This window comes from Carcharodon carcharias, chromosome 4 (assembly GCF_017639515.1).
Source record: "Carcharodon carcharias isolate sCarCar2 chromosome 4, sCarCar2.pri, whole genome shotgun sequence".
NCBI lineage: Eukaryota > Metazoa > Chordata > Chondrichthyes > Lamniformes > Lamnidae > Carcharodon > Carcharodon carcharias.
In genome coordinates, this window is record NC_054470.1 from 21,971,574 (window position 1) to 21,990,609 (window position 19,036).

The 19,036-nt window shown below is 39.9% G+C and overlaps 1 protein-coding gene across 1 annotated transcript in view; it reads left to right on the forward strand.

The window, feature by feature from the left end:
- The first annotated feature begins 227 nt into the window (after positions 1-227).
- Positions 228-19,036, forward strand: part of rorb (RAR-related orphan receptor B) — a 248,475-nt gene continuing 229,666 nt past the window's right edge. The window contains exon 1 of the mRNA XM_041186847.1: positions 228-461. Coding sequence (XP_041042781.1) covers positions 455-461 — 7 coding nt within the window. The 5' untranslated portion in view covers positions 228-454. The remainder of the gene's footprint in view (positions 462-19,036) is intronic.

Below are 19,036 nucleotides of genomic sequence, written 5' to 3' on the forward strand. Positions count from 1 at the left end.
GCTTGACGAAATAATTTGCTAAATTGTTATTGTTGTTTAAGGTTACCTTGATGAAAATAATTCTGTTGCAAGAGGGGTCTTTTATATTCAATGTTATTTATTTACTGTCGATTTTCCCTGTGTGCTCTTGGCAATGATTGGCGGACGATGGTCAGTAGGAGGAGCTGGAAGTGACAGAATAGTCCTGGCTGCTATAAGAAGCCTCACTCTCTCCTGGTGCCAGTGAAATTCACATACGGATGAACGGCGCAGATGTCATGTGAAAGGCCACATGCTCCATTCAGACTCAGAGCGCTAACGGAACAGTAATAACAGACTGAAGGGAAGAATCAGCAATGGTGGGAGAGCAACCTACTGACAGTCTGCTTGTCGCCTTCTAGCCGTCGCTTCTTTTCTCGCGGAGGATTGGGTTTTGATATATATTCATGATCGTTTTGCATTTGAAGTCGCCACCATGCGAGGTAAGAGATCGCCTGGAAGCTGCTGGACAAATGTTTGTGACAGCTGAGAGATATGGGGGATGGAGGAGGGCGACCACGCAATATGCAGCGACTTTAGGGAAGAGGGATTGTGGGGTTGGGGGTGCGTGTGAATCTACATTTAAAAATGTCTCTTGCATGGACGGTTACTTCAAACTTTTATTTCTTGGCTTTTCGGTGCCATGATCTGAGCGGCTGCGCTCTCGATACGTGTTTTTCTGTAAACATAAACTTTAATGCTCGCTGATAATGTGCTCAATTCTATCTGAGATCTGCCGAGTCCAGCAGGCGGGAGCTGGACAAGCTGTCACATCAGTTTTGTTTACTACAGTAGGTTACTTTTGAACGAACCTAGTGCAGGGCTTCCAGACATCCTTCCAGCGCCTTTCACTCTAGCCTGTTAGAGCAGCATTTTCTGTATTCTCCCTCTCCCTCTCTCTCTGAGCAATGAACTTTATGCAATCTCAGCTTTGAGGTCTGTTTCAATTGCTGCCAGATGAGAGAAAATTCACTTTTATAATGAAATTATGTCAGCCGATACATTTGGCAGCTTGGATCCAATTGTAAACACAACTGAATAGTATAGGGTGGATGCATCAAAGTAGCAGATGGTAAACATATCGCGATGGGTGTTTTGGTTTGTTGGCATGTGTCGGTGTGCCATTATTTCTTTTTTGGTAACGCAGTCGGCGAACTTTTATATAAATACCCAATCCGCTGCCTCCACACTGAATTGTAGCACCTTGTGTTTCAATGGAGGGTCAAGTACAGAAGATGTTGTTGGGCCCTCGATAGTGTGTTAAAGGTGCTGGTAGGGGCTGTGGACACAATCAGTCGGTGTCATGTGTTCCACTGACCTACTTCTATCCGCCAAGATGCTGCTGTAAGCCGGTGTCCCCAAAACAAACAAAAAATAGCAATCCAACCTCTTCACACATTATATACACACAGACGCATCTCAGTCGGCTCAGCCCCTGCTCTAGTCGTGTATGTCCTGTCATGTGGATCGGATCAGAGCTTTGTCGCCAACAGTATATTAGCAGTATTTAAAATACTATTAGCAAAGTGTGTTATTTGAACAAGGGTATCGTGGTTACAGAAAGAGAAGCCAACAGCACTAAGATTAGTTTGCATTTCTCGTCATATGATGCTGTGTCCTTAGTGCGACAGATACAAGTATCTCCAGTGTTGACGATTGTCATAAACTGCATCGGAGTACATTTGTGTTAAGTTACGAGGCTCGGAATGGGTAGGGGACATGTAGTCATAATCTGATCCACGCCAACTGCATTTGGATCAAGGCTACATTGCAAGAAGACTAGTTATTTTGTAATTTGCAATCGTTTTTTTTCTTAATAACTACAAGCAGCAACTTGGGTCTGGTCTGTGTGGCGAGATAAACCTATCTGTCTCGCAGCTCTATCTGCTGCGCTTCGCTTTTTTCCGTATGAAGCTTGTTCCTTTTCAAGTTGTGTTGATTTACTGTATTATTAAAACAGACGCAATGCCGATACATCACGCCTTCAGATATGTGTTTCTAAAATTTGAAAGTTTGTGGTTTTTTTTGCTAATGTGTTAATTTTTCAGGTGTTCGCTTATCTGTTCGTTTTTGAGGTTTTCACACTGCTTATCTTTCCTGTTACCAACATAGTATGTATATGCAGGCGATTAGAATTAATCTTCTCGTTAGTTTTTCTATATTTAAAATCGAGTACAAGTCAAGAAAATGGACACCTTTGAATGGTACCTAAAGTGATATTGGTGATATTTAAAAACTTTTTACAATAGGGAAAAATATTGCTGATTAATTAGTTAACTTTTTTGTCAATGTTTTAACAGCAAATTCGGCAAATAACAAAAAACCAGTCAATCAATGTGTGCATCTTTTAGTTATATGTTTGATTTGGACTATGAGAAGTGTCCTTCCATTTTAGTTCATTTGTAAATGAAAGCAAAAAACTAATACTTGCAAATTAAAATTGCCTTGCTTATGGAAAACACAATAGAAAAGTGCAACAAAACACAAAAAATGGCATTCAACTTTAAAATGGTAGTTGTGACTCCAAAGTGAATTTGGCCAACAATTTGTGTGCAGTATTTTAGTACACAATTATACTGTTCCCTGTGTTGTGGCAATAAGATATTTATGAACTGATTGTGCCATTTGATCACAAAAGATTATGTCCCCGCTAAAGTAAAGGAGCAAGCAAACCTCCAAGTTGATTCTTTTAAAAGCATTTGGCAGCAGTTTTTTTTTGCTGAACAGCTCGGATAATTAGCAGAAAATGTGGCGTCGAAGCCAGATGTGCTATATATCAACTTGCACCAGAGGCAGTAAAGAAATGAAATGAACAAGCATATAATGAGTGTGTTTGGGGGTTGCATGTGCAAGGTGTGTGGGTGTGGGGGTGGGGGGTGGGGGGCGGTGCAGGGGTGGTGGGTGGTGTCAGTGATATGACCAGCAAAATCAAGATGACAGCAAAATGTGAAATAATGATCTCTTCAATTACACCCCAGCTTCATTAAATGGCTTTTGGCTCCTTTTTTGTAGCACTAACAGTTAAAAGGCAGTCAGGTCATAACTCTCAACAATTTTTCATATTTCATTTTGTGAAAGTGACATTCCAATGACATAATGTTTCCCCATTATAACATGCATGGGTGTCAAAGACTATTATAATGGTGGTAGGGTGTAGTGGCAAAAGTGATAACATCACCATGTGAAAGTGGTTTTCAAAAAAAAAATTCAAAGTGGTGAAGGAAGCAATGATCGAACTGATTTTAAAAGATGTGATAGCCTACAATAAGAAGTGAAAGTAAAGGCCAATGTCCTCCACAATAAAAGAGAAAAATCAGATCCCAATTATAATCTGCTGAAAGAAGGTTCTGAACCCAATAACAGAGGAGTGAGAGAGGACAGTTTCAGTAATGAAAAGAAAAAGGGCCATATTCCCAGTCAATAGAAAATGAGGAAAAGGGTATTCGCATCTCTAATGGAAAGTCGGAAGAGAATGACCTGAAAAAAGGGGCAAATTTGAGAAGCCAATAACCCCAATGATAAGGCAGCAGAAAAAAGGTTATGAGTTCACTAATAGACTTGCACTAGAGGACTCAATAGAAGGTATTATAGGTAATCTACTGTCATTTCTTCCTACACTCATGGAGTCGTGGGAGATAATGCAGGAGTAACATCTGATAATTGCTGTGAGAAAGTAATCATTAACAAAGTGGAGTCCTTTCATTATTAGACCATTTTGCCAGTTTAATGAATGGTATTAACCACACTACTTTCAAGCGTGCTTGTTAAATAAAACAAATTCAAATTGTAATGGAAAGGACATTTAGACCAAAAATGTGCTATCAGGAGATAAAACAGTCAGAGGGAGGGCAAGATATCATAAAACAGGTGTGAAAAGGCTGAAGAAATAGTTCATTGTCAGGGTTATTCACATGTTAATATATCCAGGGTTCTAATGATTGAGTAAATTGCTTCAAGACCAGCAGTGTTTGCTTATTAAACCCAGGTTAGCCATGGCTGACAGAAAACAGTATGATACTGAATGGGCTCTGTTATGGCATCATTCTGCAAAATTATAAGAAATTGAATATTTTTCAAACTTCTATGACTATCACTAGATTATGTGAATAACGATGCTTCACAGCAGTTAAGGTAACCATCACAAGGCTACGTTTATTTTTCCTTTTCACGACAATGCAGTAATTTTGGATGCTGGGCAGGAACATAAAATAGTGGATGAATAAAGTGGATTTGACATCTAAATGGAACATCAGCTTCATGAAGTGAAATAATGGACATCATTGCCCAACCCCTAGTTTCTGCAGTTTTACCCTTTTTTTCTTTGTTTTGGAGTCTCTCTCTCATGGTCTTGCTCCACGCTGGTTGTCCATTCCACGTGTACAAACTCAACTCCTCTGTAGATTATTGCTCATTCCCTACACTCCTCCTGCTCCACAATTGGTAACAATTATTCAGCATCCTCTGGAATTTTCTCTTCAAATCACTTCACCTTGTTAAATCCCTCCCTGGTTTTAGAGGTCATCTAGCATCACCTTTTTGTACTTGTCCCGCCTCCTCGTAAAGTATTCCTTTTTGTTTTGTATTCAGTATCCACCTTTTGCATCTTAGGTTCTCTGAAACATGTCCTATTATGTGAAGATCAATAAATATATTATAGATGTTTCATGATTCGCCCCACCCTAGAGAAGTCTGTGACCTTTTTATGAATTACTCATAAGGAAAGTCTGAATTGACTGATTATTACCTCTTGAATAACAGCCATTGATTTAAAAACATATTGGGAATGTATATTTTAAAAATAGACTTGCATTTATATAGCTCCTGCCATAACTATTGGATGCCCCAAATCACTTTACAAACAATGAAGTACTTTGAGGTGTTGTCACTGTTGTATCTTTCCATGTAAAACCTAACATAATGTATACCTTATTTCTCACTCCCTTGCCCTCTCCATAATTAAATAGCATCTGCACTTGTTAAATCCAGATTAATGTAGGCTTGTTTTATGGGCATCTTAATCACTTGGTGGATCCATGAAGTTTCATTGTAGATTTTTTATGCAGTTTGACTATACCTTATTCAATTCAAGTTTAAGATTTTTCTTATAGGAATAAAACTTTGCATTAATCTGGCTTTCATTTTAAATGCTTTCACAAATTATGAAATGGTTTCAATCGGGCTGATTATGGCTGCATTGCTATTAGAATCTCAGTTCTTGATTTGGAAGATACATGTAATTGCACATGTCAAATAAATCCTGAATGTGCACACCATCTTGTGCATTAATGCCTAATTTACCTACAACACAGGTTCCACTAAATGATGTAGGCAAAAATCAGCGTGTCTGAGTAAAATGGAACATGAACATTCTAATAAATTTAATATAACTGTTTATCAGTAAAGTATTAAAAGAAATCTCTCATGAGTGTCACGATCACTGTACTACCTCTTTGTTATGCAATAGAACTTCCATCGTCCTCAAAGAATTGTTATCACCTCTCATCAAATGATAATAAACAAAACAGTTGGTCTCTGAAACATAATGAACATGCACTTTTGAATCTAATCAACCAGGAAAAGGAACAGTTAATGACCTAGGGCTGATACTTGTTCTGATCAGGAGCCATTTGGAAGTAAACAAAATTGTTTTAAATTAGATGACAGAATATATTCAATGTATATACTGCATGAAAATACTATGACAAAAACTCTGGTTAAATGACAAAATAAGCAGCAAATGTGAAGTGCCTCTCAGTTGTGTTACAGGCTTCGAACATTTCAGCCTAGCTTTCCTATTTGCAAAACCTATCTATAACAGACACATTTCTAGTGTTTTCACAGAATATTTTATGAAATCTAAATCATTGTTAGGGAATGTTTGCTCCTGGAGACAGTTAATAAATGTGCAATCCATTCTGTATGTTTGTCAAGCGATTTGCAAAATAGGTATTCACTGACACAGTAACAACTAAAAGTGAACATTTAGTGGACTGCAAAATCTTCCTTGCCTCTTGCATTTTCAATTAGTTTTAACCAGTTTTCTATAGGAGCCTACTATACTTACATTTTGTAGCATCTATTACAAACGCCCAAATACCAAACAAATGAGTCATTTCTTGAACTAAATTTTGGATTGCTACAACTGAAAAGTTACAAAGTTCAGTGGTGCAGCATGTTGGTGCTTCAATGTGTAGCGCCACAGAGTGGAGCAATGTGAATTTGCACTGGTGATCAACTGTACCTTGAGTTTTCAATCTCGGGTGGGTTGCTGTTGGTGCTAGCACTAGGCAGGGCCAACACTTCCTCACAAGGAAAGGAAAATAAGGATCACAGCATTTGTGATCTGACAGGATTATAGCATTTAAAGCAGCATTGGGAAAAGACCTGGAACCAGGTCATCTGCCAGGACACTCATTTACAGCATTACCCAGAGATTATAGAAAAAGAAATACAACAAGTTGACAAAAGAGTGATTTGTATCACCACTAGAAAGAGAATTCTTAATTTTCAATATCCCATTTAGAGAGGAAATCAAAAATTCCAGCAATAATTAATAATTTGCCTACGAGGTAAATGCACATTTTTACTTGATCTCTCAACCTTCCAGCTTTTTAGAAAGGTTTAGCAATTGTCATGCTGCTGACTTTATCAAATGGCCAATATGCTACCTTCCTGGAATAGAAAAAACATTAATATTTGGTAGTCTGGAATTGACACTCCTTTATGGCCATGACTTCATAAATTATTTGTTCACTGGTCAGCCTGTGAGATAATCTTTTACAGCCCTGTCTGCTCTGGGGATATTCCCTGTTTATCTGCTGAAGTGATGATGTCTGCACAACAGTGAGTTTCAACATGACCGCAGGCAATTCATTTAAGTATTGATTGTCTTGGAACTTAATTGTCTTTATAAATATTCATTATAGTCTCTAGAGCATATATTTATAATTCTTTGTTACCCTAGTTAACAGAAATTGTAAAACATTTACTATGTTACTTTTATTGCATTCAGTGTACAGGTAAAATGATGGTGAGTGACAACTGTTATTTTGTTGGTGCTTAACAAGGCATCAGTTTAAAAATAAAAACAAAGCGCTGAAAAAACTCAGCAGGTCTGGCAGCATCTGTGGAGAGAGAGAGACTGAGTTAACGTTTCAAGTCCAATATGACTCTTCTTTGGATCATTTTGAAAAATGTTTACAATAATACCCACACCAAAAAGAGACTTTCTTGTGCTTTCATGTATAATAATATAAAACAATCTTTTTCTTTTTAAGCTATCTTCACCTTCTACATGTCCTTTCACTGACATACAGCATTGCCTGACTCGTACATAGTTGATAAATAGTCCGCTCTGAGAACCATACTCCTCCTCCTGAGTTGGCTGATCTTGCTCTTGCACTTTGCAAAAAGACATTTGCCTCAAATCTTTCTGATGAAGCACACAATATACAGTGATGAGCATGTTTTTTTAAAAAAAGTGTCCTACATCCTGACTCTCCTTTTTAATGCCACCTCTGCCACTCTTTAACTAAACATTTGAGGTTGTGAAATATTTCATTAAAATATGTTGGTCCCAAATATAACAGGTTTTCCGTATGTTTCTGTAAATGTTAACTCAACTATAAAATGATCATGCTACCTGTGAAATGTAACTTTTCCAGATTTCCCATTGAAATTAATATAAATCTCCCCTCACTAACCCTACCCATGGCCTGAATTTTTATCCTCGAGGCAGGTAGTGGAAGTCAGGATAACTCCCAGCTCAGCACATCCACCTCAGGAGAAAGTGCCGACAAATGCAGAATCTTCATTGCCAGGGAGGGGGGTCAGGTTCGGCTAGAGTTGGGCTAGCTGACCTCGGGAAGAAGTTCAGAGGCAGCCACAGGGCTGGCTGGTGTGGCGGCGAGCTGTTTTATAAGCCCGTCTTGGTGCTGTGGGACTTCACCCCAATTAAAATAAACGCAAACACAGGCTCACATTCCCTCACTCCCACACAACCCTCATGCCCCAATGCCATGCTGTGCCCCTCTATCTATCCCCTATGGTCCCAAATATCCCTATACTAAACAATAGAACTTTACCCACCCTCTGGCCCCTCATACCTCCTATGCCAAGCTATGGCACTTTCATGCCTATTGACCACTATACAATGCATAGAACAAATGAACCTTATATGACAGTAGGATGTGTTTTTTTTTTTCAAAGCAGCTTTAAGTCATTAATTCATTTCTTTACAGTTTTTAAAGTCATTTCACAACAAGGCAGTGAAGGTCCCAATCATCTAGGCACTTTAAAGTATCAATAACAGAAACTACAAACCCTTAACCACTTAGCCTTGTGTAAATAAGCATTGTGAAATTGACCACAAATATCAGAGAGCCAGAGCTGTCAATCAAGCAATAATTTCTCTGGGGTGCAGCTGTATCAAGAAGAGTAATGGATGTATGGGCTTTGAGCCAAGCATATACTGGCTTGCCTGAGAGCCCAGACATCCATTACTCTTGTTGAAACAGCTGCACCCCAAAGAAACATTGCTTGATTGTGGGCTCTAGCTCTCTGATCTGAGGTCAACATGTTAAGTGGGTTCATGGGTTTATGGTTTCTGTTACTGGCACTTCTAAGTATCAATCACCATTTAGACCCTTTAATTGCTTTGTAGTGAAATGGCCATTTTTAATCAGAGAGGAAAGGAATGAATGAATTGCTTTTAGTTTTACACATCCTACTGCTGCTATAGGGTTCATTGGTTCTATACAGTATATAGTATGTCAATGGGTATGATAGAGCCATAGTTTAGCATTGGGGCATGAGGAAGTCCTTTGGAATTGCCCTTCTTTAAAGGTTCCTTCATGCAGACTAGCAATCACGACTCCTCTTTAGAGGCCTTGAACCACGACACTTTAAAAACTTGGCCTGACTCTGTGAAAATCGTGGAGGAGTAGGAAATGCCTCTCTCCACAGTGGAGCCAGCCAGGGTGGGTGTGCTGAATGCAGGCTTATAACAGGAACCAGACTGCACCCTCTAAAGGCACTCCAGAAATCAAACAGCCTGGGAACGGGGTCAGGAATCCCAGAATTGGGAACTGCCTGCCATTTTTTTTTAAATGGCTCCCGAATCATCCTGATTCAGTGAAAATTCAGCCCCATACGTCTGAACCTTCATGTTGGAACAGTACCGGTATGGCCTGAATTTTTCAATTGGTGGGGTTTCCCTTCCTCCCCACCCCCCACCCTGTTGACTCCACAGTGTCCTGCAGCCATTCCACGCTTGAATGAGCATCATCTGGCTGCAGGCAGGACTCCTGTCCCACACTCGGTAGGAAGTCCTGCCTTAGAGCTGCAGGCCAATCTGATTGGCCAGCAGCTCTCCAATCCCTGCAGCAGCAAGAGCTGCAGTGGACTGAAGAGGAACTTCAGCAAGATGCCTGAATCTAAGTCCTGGGCAAGCTAAGTTTTTTTTTAAGGGGTCCCAGGTTAGGGAAGGCCTGGGGAAGGGGAGGGGGGGGGTGGGGGGGGAGGCGGAGTGGGGGGTGGTGAAGTTGAAGGTCCAAAGGGGGTGACTCCCACCTAAGATCTAAGCCAGTTCATTTTGGGCCTACCCTGCCCCCCCTTGTAGTCCCCTCAAACCAACACACAGTAAATCCTCTGGCCAACCTAAAAATTGAGGCTGGGTGGGAATTTTAAGGTAAAAGCAAAAAACTGCAGATGCTGGAAGTCCAAAAGAAAAACAAAAATACCTGTAAAAACTCAGCAGGTCTGGCAGCATCTGTGGATAGGAGCACAGTTAACGTTTTGAGTCCAAATGGCCCTTCAACAGAACTAAGTAAAAATAGAAGAGAGGTGAAATATAATCTGGTTTAAGTGGGGGGCTGGTGGGGGGGGGGTGGTGGGGATAGAGCTGGATAGAGGGCCAGTGATAGGTGGAGATTACCAAAAGATGTCACAGACAAAAGAACAAAGAGGTGTTGAAGGTGGTGATATTATCTAAAGGAATGTGATAATTAAGGGTAGAAAACAGGACAAACAAGGTACAGATAGCCCTAGTGGGGGTGGGGTGGGGGGAAGGGATCGACATAGGCTAAAAGGTAGAGATAAAACAATGGATGGAAATACACTTAAGATATTTCTTTTCCCACCTACTTCCGTTATTTTTAAGGGCCTCAATTGGGGCAAGGGTAGGCATCCCATCCAAGGCCTTCACCGCCCCAACATAAAATCATTGAGGCCAGGGGTGAGTGGGAACCCAGAGGGAATCCTGTTCCTCGAATTTCACATCCTTCCACCAACACCCCCCCCCCCCCCCACCCCCGCCTAAAAACCCACTGGCAGGCAGCATGAAATTCAGGCTTATGACATTTCCATTTCATCAGCTGTGTGTGGTTGGATGAAAATTGCAAACCAATGTTTATTATGCAGAGCAGAAGTACAGTTTTTTACTGCTGACTCATATCCAGTAAAAGCCTCATTGATGTCATGCTGCCCTCACTTTAACTTCCAGTGGAAGAATTGGATTTATACCTGGGCTCCTCAACTGAGAACCTGATGTATCAACTTAATTACTAGTTACTTACTCTAGATGTGAAATGTTTGGGTGATGTGGAAACTAAGGATGGATGAACTGATTTGGTGAAACAAATGTAACACAATCAAGTAGTAGGGTTGCCAGTTCTCCAGGATTGACCTTGAGTGTTCGGGAATTAACGATTAATCTGAATGCTGTTCCCGGCAACTCGGGAGAAAAATCATGGATGCACATGACAGAATTGTGTATCTTTTTTAATCATTTCATTTTCTTTGAACAATATTGTTTTATTAGTTAGATATAAAAAAAAATGACAAAAGGCTGACTGACTGATCGGGTGACTAGCGGTTGGAGGTCATGTGATGACACCTCCAGCAATAGGCTAAGTTGGCAATCCTAGGTAATACCCAATTTATTAGAGCTGAGGGTTTTATATAACACTGGTGTCTGTGCACCATATTGGTAGGTAGATCACAATTACTGTGTCGTAATGACCATTGTGCATAAAGTATACTTACCTCTTCACGTTTCCCTCTCCATGAAATTCTGCCCACACAGCTAATAATGTAAAATTCACTGGATTTGTGGATGAATAAATAGCCATTCAGTAACAAAACTTCCCTCTTATTAAGTTGACTATTGCTGTAAATGCAGCTCTTTCAGAAACAGAACTGTCTAACTGTACATGTAATATGGTCTACTGCTCTGATAACGGTTTCAGCTGAGGTTCTGTTAAAGTCAGTCAAATTTACCTTTTCATAAGATTGGCTTCAACATATGCAATATTCAGTTGTAGCATACAGATTCCCACATCCCATGATACCATTTCAAATTAATTTTAGCCTATAACAACACATTGTAGAAATTCCAAACTCTAATTGTTTAGGTAGTCCCAGGAAGGGTCTCTAGTATCATCAAAATGCCCCTAATAGAATCTTTGTACATCTACATCTGTGTAAAACTGGGGAGATGCTCTCTGATCAAGGGGTTGGGGATATGCACTCAAGGGGTAAAGAGGATAGGAGATTGCATTTCAAATGTACCCCTTGAGAGGATCTTGAGACAGGCTTGCTCCCATTGCAACTGATGAGAAGAGAAATGACAATGTTCCACGAATTTCTAGAATTAAGAAATGTTACAATATGTCTATTTCTTTCCTGTTGGTTTGCATCACACTGGAATTTATTTGCCTGGATCTCCCCTGGCTTGTTTCAGACGTGAAGTTTATTAATCCTAATGAGGGGCTGCATGTTTTGACAGTGAACCGAGTATTTGCTTCTACAACTACATTGCTCGTCACCACATGTTAGATATAAATAAACCTAGGAATACTGCAAAATAAAACTGCATTATATCAGCTCTATAATCCAGTAATTATGTCAAAAGTCCACTCGCTGATGGCATTTTATTCTCAGTACGAATCTAAATATTGAGGTAATAATTTAATTTGCATTTACGCTCCATGGGGATAATTTTGAATAGGCGCAGCTGACATGGAGCAACACAATTTGGGCACGTGCAGTCCTTTTTCTAAAATGTTGTCACACCTTTACTGACTGAGCCAAATTAACATACAATAATAATGTATAGCTGTAAAAATTAATAAACAATACGTCCTGAAATTTTCCAATGCCAAGTCATACCCTGATGTTGTCAGCCTGGCTCATTTGGTGGAACTTCGCTTTCAGACCCAAAGGTCATGGGTACAAGTCCCCACACAGGACTTAAGTATACGTACCCATTGCTGAATATATCAGAGGTGCTGCCTTTGCAGAAATTGCTAAACATACTCCCTTGGCAGCATGCAAAGATGTGCTGGTTAAATATTGCTCCCTCAACCAATATCATTCAAAAAAAGCACAGTTGATCACTCATTTTATTGCTGTCCATGAGATTTCTGATGATGTATGGCTATGTTTGCTCAAATGTAAACAAAAATCTTCTGAATTCCAAACAGACTCCTTGCATGAACCATTGACATGACAATGTATTGCTTATATTTTTTCAATCAGGTGAGGTGTATTTTATTTTCCACTGAGTAATTATGTAAGTTAGGAAGTTCTGCAGTTCGTACAAAACAAAAGCATTGCAGATTATTTAAAATATATTTTTAAACTGTTCAAGTAGTATTTTTCCTTGACGAGATCAGTTTTGATACAGAAAGCAAAGCTTTCCTTTCTTCAGGTGGCATTAACTTTCGGTGTTTCATGAGTTTGATTTCTAACTTTCAATGAGTTTTTGACAGGTTCAAATTGAAAATGTGTATTACCTCTAAAAGATTTTTTTTTTTGTTGTTTCATTTCAATTTTGTGACTATTACTCCAGCCTTTCAATCAGTCAAATGCCTATAAGGGGATCAAAGGTTTTCAAATTAAAATTGAGTATATTTATCCATTCTCAAATTTTTCGGGGCCTCTCTGAGCAACAAGTGCTCACACGCAAGTTTAATTTATCATGAAAAATAAATGCTGCTGATCTTTCAAACTTCTTGATTAGACACTGTTTAAAGATTAACATCCTCTTTCTCCATTTAGCAGTGAGTCTGTCACAAATTAACAACTTTTGGTTTCCTCAGTGTTTATCAAGGTAAAGGATAGAAGGTTTATTTTAACAGACTTAGAAAGGATACAAACTAAATGCACTTTGTAGGTCTCCCTTTTATTAACTTTTTTTTACACTCCTCTTCCTAATCCCTATATTATAGCCCGGAAACTGCTAGCACCACCCCATATAAGGGACAGCAACGTCAGGAGTTGACTACAACACACACTTGCCATATGTTTCCTGACCTAACAAAATTACTGGAAGGTGAAAATAGACTGCTAATGCATTCAGTCATGTGGAACATCAATTAAGGGGCCAACTTGTATATTTAAGGGGTACTCACTGCACCATAGTAGTAGTACTGGTGTGGGAGGAGACAAAGGAAGAGGCTTATCAGAGGAAGGTCAAATATTTATGTAATATAAAACAAATATTTATATATTATAATTAAAAGCAAAAAATGCTGGGAATACTCAGCAGGTCAGTTAGCATCTATGAAGTGAAACAGATTTAACATTTTGGGTAGATGAAGACTCTCCATCAGAACCGAGGAAAGATGAAAACATAATGGGTTTTGAGCGAGTTAAAGGTGGTATTAGGGATGGCAGGAAGGATTCAGGGAAGATCTGTGATGGTGTGGATCAGGAGAAATTAAATGAAACGAAGCTTCATGGTAATGGGTAAAGTAAAACATATTTCCATATAGCTTTTCAAGCTCACATGACCCTGAGTGCTTTGCAAGCAATGAAGTAGCTTCAAAGTGTAATGCAAGCATGACAAGGTCTCACAAGCAGCAAATGAGGTAAATGACCCAGCTACAGTAATCTATTTTTGAAAGAGTTGCTTGCGAGATAACTGTTGGCCAGAACTCAAAGAGAACTTAACTTCTCTCTTCTCCTTCAAATAGTAACATCTCATTAGGACAATAACACCTCTAACAATGCAGTACTGCATTGTAGTGTTCACCTAAGTTATGTGTTTGTGCCCTGAGTAGGGTTTGAACCTACAAACTCTGACTCTTGATTTTTGGCCACTTTATAAAAACTGCATTCAGTGCTCCATTTAGTGCTGCACTTTGCAGAAAAGGTTTAATAAAAGCCATATTGAAACATCCAAAATGTTGGATGGCACATTTTAATGTATGAAGTCTCATAATTTCACTGTACATGGTCTCCAATGCCAAGCACAACTACCAGCTAATGTTAGTAAAAATGCACCTGAGGAGGCTAGAAACAAAGCAGGCACTGCCGAAGCTGTGCCATCTATTTCAAGAAGATTTCTGTACTTTACAACATCCATGTAGCACTGCCAGAGGCCATCAAAGTCAGCATGGCTTGCAGTTTTTATGCATCTTGCTGCTCCCAGGCTGACAGATACATCAAGGAGTTTCCAGATGCATTATTCAGCAGACCTGCTGACTTTTTCACTGACCCAAAGACTAACAGCAGCAATATGAGAGAACATGCAGCCTACTGAACTGCCAGCCTTTCCAGGATCCCTAGGATAATCATCTTTGCCCATGTTGCCATTCAAGTCACTGTGCGTGATGCTAAATTCTTGATCCAAAAGGGATTTTTCTATACATGACATGCAACTACTATTATGGAACCATGCAGGGCAATTCCTTCTTCTTCACCGCAGCGTATCCCCCCCCCCCCCACCCAATGCTCTTGCCTTCATTTTAAGGCAATTTTCTTGTGCCATCCTTATTTGGGGGGAAAAAAGTAACAATGGAAGGATGTCATCAGGCTACTGTTAGCAGCCCTGAGTCATGTCACCTAGTACACAGTCGCAATGGAGCTCATGCTGCAAGTAGAATTACTATCAAACATAACATTTCCTTAAAGCAACACATGTCTGGACCAATCAGAATGAACCTTAGCTTTCCAATCTTTTTTACGGTAACATGCAGATACAGCAAGCAATTAAGATAAATGGTATGTTGATCTCTTTATTACAAGTGGATTTGAGTATAGGAGTAAAGATGTCTTACTGCAATTGTATAGAGCCTTGGGGAGACCACACCTGGAGTATTGTGTGCAGTTTTGGTCTCCTTACCTAAGGAAAGATATTTGTGCCATAAAGGAAGTGCAATGAAGGTTCACTAAATTAATTCCTGGATGGAGGGATTGAGCTATGAGGAAAGATTAAATAGACTGGGCCTTTATTCTCTGGAGTTTGGAAGAAGGAAAGATGATCTCCTTCAAACAAACAAAATTCTTACAGAACTCGGCAGAGTAGATGCAGGAAGGATGCTTCCCTTGGTGGGGGGTGTGGTCTAGAACCAGGGGACACAGTCTCAGAATAAGGGACATGCCATTTAGGACTGTAATGGCGAAGAATTTCTTCACTTGGGCTGGTGAATTTTTGGAATTCACTGCCCCAGAGGGCAGTGGAGACTCAGGCATTAAGTATGTTCAATACTGAGGTCGATAGGTTTCTACATATTAAATACGATCACGGGATATTGCAGGAAAGTTGTGTTGAAGTTGATGATCAGCCAAGATCTCATTGAATGGTGGAGCAGGCTCAGAGGGTTGAATGGTCTTCTGTTGCTTCTATTTCTCATGTTCTTATTTCCAGGGTTTCCAGGCTAAGTAATAGTCATTGGTGCCATGCTCTGAGTTTATGCTGAAAAGAGCTTCAGCCAATTTTACCTGGTTTCCAAACCATTCTCATCTTTGTTCACCAATTTTAAAATGGTCATAATGCCCAGCAAGGTTACCACTTCTTGCAAAGATAACACTTAAGGATGCATACATTTCATTGCAAGGGGCAGGGATTGATATCACACCAGGAGAAAATGAACAAAATATGCACGTTAAGGAAACAGATCCATTATGCCATCTACCACACATACAGGTCTGGAATTACAGAGGAGACATGTCTCTACAAGTTCAGGTTATGCAATTTTCTGCAAGGAGACCTGTACCCAACCTCCTCCACAGCAGAAGTCAAGATCTCCTCTAACCTTTAATTATAGCGCCTCTGCCTCTTCCCATGCAACATTTCCAATACAAGCTAATTTGCTGCTCACAAATGTAACTGACTGAAGATCAATGCATGGTGCAACAGGGCCAGCACTTTGTATTCCTTTCCTGCTGCATAGCAACAGTAGCATGACCGATTACCCATTTTTCAGAAGTACATGGAGTCATTGGCATCCCTGTAGCATTTATAGGCAGCAGGTTCTTGATATTTCTCTAGTACCAATATTTCTCCTCTTCAACAATATTGTTATTTCCTCTAGCTCACTAACTGTATCTTCTCGAGTGTGCGTAGCTGTGCCATTGATTGCAAACATTAAGACTGATTTAGGCTGTTGAGAAATGCCGGCTTGCTCAGGTACACCAGCCTTGCTGGTTGAACACTCTTCCAAGACTATATGAATGAAGAGCATGCTAGAGATCTGGCTTCAAGAAGCACCTTTAACCAGAGCAGGAGTGCAAAATACTGAGTGTAATTTTTTGTTGTATCTCTGTGCCTATACATGAGTAACTGAGGGCAAGATATGGTAGAATGGTACGATAATGGTAATCCATTTCATGGGTGAGTTGCCTCCTCTGTGTGCCTTGTAGTTGTAGGCCAGGTAAGCTAAGCATTCAAAGGACTGCAAGATTGCATGAAAGCTTTGAAAGCATCACAAGTTCTGAAGGCTTATTTTGAACCAGTACAGGTAAAACAGATACTAAAATAAAACTGGGCAGCATTGATTTTTGGCATCTTTCCTCAAGTATGGTTCTTTGGTGTCGTGTGGCTCAGTTATAATTCCTTTTTGAGCCAGAGATTGTGGGGCAAGCCTTATTCCACTGTTAATTTTCATTTTGGATGTGGAGGAAAACTGAGTTGTGACTGGCCTCCCATTATACTCAGAGATAAAAACAAAAAAACTGCGGATGCTGGAAATCCAAAACAAAAACAGAATTACCTGGAAAAACTCAGCAGGTCTGGCAGCATCGGCGGAGAAGAAAAGAGTTAACGTTTCGAGTCCTCATGACCCTTCGACAGAACTTGAGTTTGAGTCCAAGAAAGAGTTGAAATATAAGCTGGTTTAAGGTGTGTGCGTGGGGGGCGGAGAGATAGAGAGAGAAAGAGGTGGGGGTGTGGTTGTCGGGACAAACAAGCAGTGATAGAAGCAGATCATCAAAAGATGTCAACGACAATACTACAATAGAACACATAGGTGTTAAAGTTAAAGTTGGTGATATTATCTAAACGAATGTGCTAATTAATTAGCACATTCGTTTAGATAATATCACCAACTTTAACACCTATGTGTTCTATTGTACTATTGTCGTTGACATCTTTTGATGATCTGCTTCTATCATTAGCACATTCGTTTAGATAATATCACCAACTTTAACTTTAACACCTATGTGTTCTATTGTACTATTGTCGTTGACATCTTTTGATGATCTGCTTCTATCACTGCTTGTTTGTCCCTACAACCACACCCCTACCTCTCTCTCTCTCTCTATCTCTCCGCCCCCCACACACACACCTTAAACCAGCTTATATTTCAACTCTTTCTTGGACTCGAACTCAAGTTCTGTCGAAGGGTCATGAGGACTCGAAACGTCAACTCTTTTCTTCTCCGCCGATGCTGCCAGACCTGCTGAGTTTTTCCAGGTAATTCTGTTTTTGCCTCCCATTATACTTCCTGCCCAACCTCTGGAAAAGAAAATCAGATTGGCTGTATAACAGGAGACTGAGCTGGAACCATTAGTTTTCTTCATACACCCAGAGTAAAAGTTATTCCCCTGGCCCCATCTGCCCCAGGACTTAACACATTGACAGTAAATTATGACAGAGACTCACCCACTAATCTGCCATAACCTCAGTGAAAGCACCAGGGAAACAGTAGAAAATGGCGTCAACATTTAAATCAGTTTACTACTGGGGAGGTGCTGCAATGCCAGAGATGCTGTCTTTCAGCTGTGAGTTTAATCTGAGGCCTCATCTGTCTGTTCAGGTGGATATGTATGATCCCCTGGAACTATTTGAAGAGGAGCAAAGATTACCTCATGTCCAGGCCAATATTTATTCCTCAACTGTCACCACCAACATGGATTAAGTGATCATTTATCATATTACTGTTTGTGGAACCTTGCTGTGTGACAGTTGCTTCCATATTTGCCTACCTGACAACAGTAATGACCCTTCTAAAGCATCGAGGCATCCCAAAGGCATGGAAGTAATTGTACAAATGGAAGTTCTTCCTTTCTGGGAATGATACTTCTGGACTGAGTACAACATTTCTTTATTGAACAACATGCAGCAACAACTCCAAAGGCAGAATCCATAAATATGACCGGTGGGAAGATGTTTGGAATCCTTCACAAAACAGTGATAGTGCACAGCATCAAACCCCTTCCATTCTGTTCATTTTATCTGTATGACCTTTAAAAGGGTGTTACAGTCTTGTAAATAGTTACGGCAGTGTTTTAAAATTCCAGTTCAGCATGTGCCTCAAATGGGTCACTGCATGGGAGGGAGCCAAGAATAAAAAAATATATATTAAATTGTGAATTTCTAGCTAGACTCATGTACAAGCTGGATTTTCTACCCTAGAACAATTTAATTTAACAATTCATGAAACCTCAATAACACTCCAACTGCACTTTCTCGGGTCACATTTCATGATTACCTGACTCTGTGCATGTGTTTATTTCTTCTTATCTGTTCTTCTCTCTATTTTGCTTCCTGATCTAGAACTGTGCTGATTTTTTCTTGCTGGTGGGAAACAGAATCTAGCCATTATCTCACCTCCTGTTCTTGGCAACTCAACTTAATGAAAATGAAAACTAAAATGAGATAACCTATTCCCTACAGGACAAATCTGGTCCAGCAGTACAAGATTACGCACAGGACTAACTCATCACTAATCTTCTTTCCATCATTCCAATTATCAGTATCTGTAGTGACACAGTGAGCAGTGGCAGTGACTCC